Genomic DNA, 2036 nt, shown 5'->3' on the forward strand with positions numbered 1-2036 from the left:
TTTAATCACACTCGTTCCGACTTTGCCAATCCGTCTAGCTTGTTCCTGTCTACTTCTGCACAGACGAGCTAATCGATCGCAGAGCACAGCGCGCTCGCCGCGTCATAACATTCCCCGAGCTCAAGCCAGGATTTACTCACAAGAGGGCTTGACACGCACGGAAGAATGTGGACTTTTAAAGTTGTTTTCACTCTTTTTGCACTACTCGTGAAATATATTGAGTTTAAATCGCCACAAAATATTATTTGAACAACATGGCAGACTGTGTGTGCCCTCCGGTAATGCAAATTTGGCTCTGCTACCAGAAATCGAATGAAGGAATTTCACGCATTAGTAAACGTGAAGTAACGCAAAAATAACCAGATGTGTGTGTACAAACCCAATAGACTTTACGAAAAATGCGCACATATCTATGTGAACATAATGTGTGCAGACCATAGACTGTAAAAAAAAAATAAAAAATTAAAAAGCAAACGAATGAAACGTCTTTCCTGTTGGAAGTTATGTGAAGCAGTTGAAATTTACAATACAATATCAGGTCTCACAGAAACAGTAAATCCCTCTTTTGCAAAAAACACTATGATGTGTCATTCAGTCAATAATCACCCATACATATTTGAAAAATCTATTAATTTGTTAAAAATCAACAAAACAGTTGACCCTCCAAATCCAAAATCCGGATGCTCTTAAGTGAGCACTTCAGACCAGCGCATTATGCCAATGAATGATCCAGAGACGTGAACCTGCTTCATCAGACCCATATAAAGAAAATTTTGCAAACATTTAATATTCGTTTCTATTATATAAATAAAATATGAATAAATTAATTTAAATTAAATTAATTACTTATTACTTAATTTAATTAATTAATGAACATAGCTATGATAATGACCAACAACATGGAATTGTTTTCTTCATATTACAGCTATAAATAAAACCTGCTGTGTAATGCTCATTCTGTGCTAGCATTCTTCTCTTGTTTTGACTTCCATTGTCCTTTGTTTTTTTTTCTGTTTCTGTATTAATTTTTAGTCAGACCTGACCACAATTAATATTTGACATTTAACATTTTTAATACATTTTAAAGTATAGCTTTAAACTGCAGTTGTTTTTTTTCTACATTCCATTCCCATGAGATTCCATCCTATCCATAAACATCTACTGTAGCTTCTTTTTTTTTGATCAGTAATTACAGGCATTCTAAATTGTATATAATTTGATTTTAAATACATGACCCTGGACACTTCCGTAGGACTTTTATAAGAACTTTCGGGGCTTTTTCGTGCTATGATGTGTCTGGCTTCGCATTGCCACACGCGTTGTAATGACCTTCTGCTGACTAATAATAACTCATTTTATTTTTCGACATTATGATATGAAATCAAGGTATGTTTTCATAATTTCTTCGAATCTGTCTCTAACAGATAAGCACTGATTGTGCTGGGTGCACAGTTGGCATGTTAGCTTTTATCAAATGTAATTCAATTCAGCGGCTTAACTTTAAACGGATCTGATTCGATCAGACAGCACTGCAATGACTGTCCTCAAACAAAGGTTTAATAATGTTTTTTTTATGATTTGAATTGTAGGTAAAATGTTGAAAAGTATAATCGGACGTCACATCCTTCGTAACTTTGGGGTGAGTGAAACGTTTAACCCATAAGGTTTTGTTGCACTTTCTATTTTATTTGACCGTTTTCCCCCCTTATGAATAACAGTACTCTGTGTTACCTAATGGTAATAGACCTCCAACACATGATGCATTTTCTGTTGTTTATGGGAATTCTCATCAATAATTGTTTTAAAGGGGTCATATGATGCGATTTCAAGTTTTCCTTTCTCTTTGGAGTGTTACAAGCTGATTGTGCATAGATGAGATCCCTGAAGTTGCAAAGACTAAAGTCTCAAAACCAAAGAGATATTCTTTATCAAAGTTAAGACTCTGCCACGCCCCCCTAAAACGGCTCATTCTAACACGCCCCCACATATCTACATCACTATCTGGGAAGATTTGCATAACGCCGCCAAAATGTTCA

General features: G+C 35.3%; 1 protein-coding gene across 1 annotated transcript in view; it reads left to right on the plus strand.

Moving 5' to 3' along the window:
* Positions 1–1269: 1269 nt before the first annotated feature.
* Positions 1270–2036, plus strand: part of LOC107725194 (transmembrane protein 69-like) — a 1846-nt gene continuing 1079 nt past the window's right edge. The window contains exons 1-2 of the mRNA XM_016534371.1: positions 1270–1386; positions 1590–1639. Of these exons, the coding sequence (XP_016389857.1) occupies positions 1595–1639 (45 nt within the window). The 5' untranslated portion in view covers positions 1270–1386; positions 1590–1594. The remainder of the gene's footprint in view (positions 1387–1589; positions 1640–2036) is intronic.

Source organism: Sinocyclocheilus rhinocerous, unplaced genomic scaffold (assembly GCF_001515625.1).
Source record: "Sinocyclocheilus rhinocerous isolate Xijiao unplaced genomic scaffold, SAMN03320098_v1.1 scaffold1838, whole genome shotgun sequence".
NCBI classification, from domain to species: Eukaryota; Metazoa; Chordata; class Actinopteri; order Cypriniformes; family Cyprinidae; genus Sinocyclocheilus; species Sinocyclocheilus rhinocerous.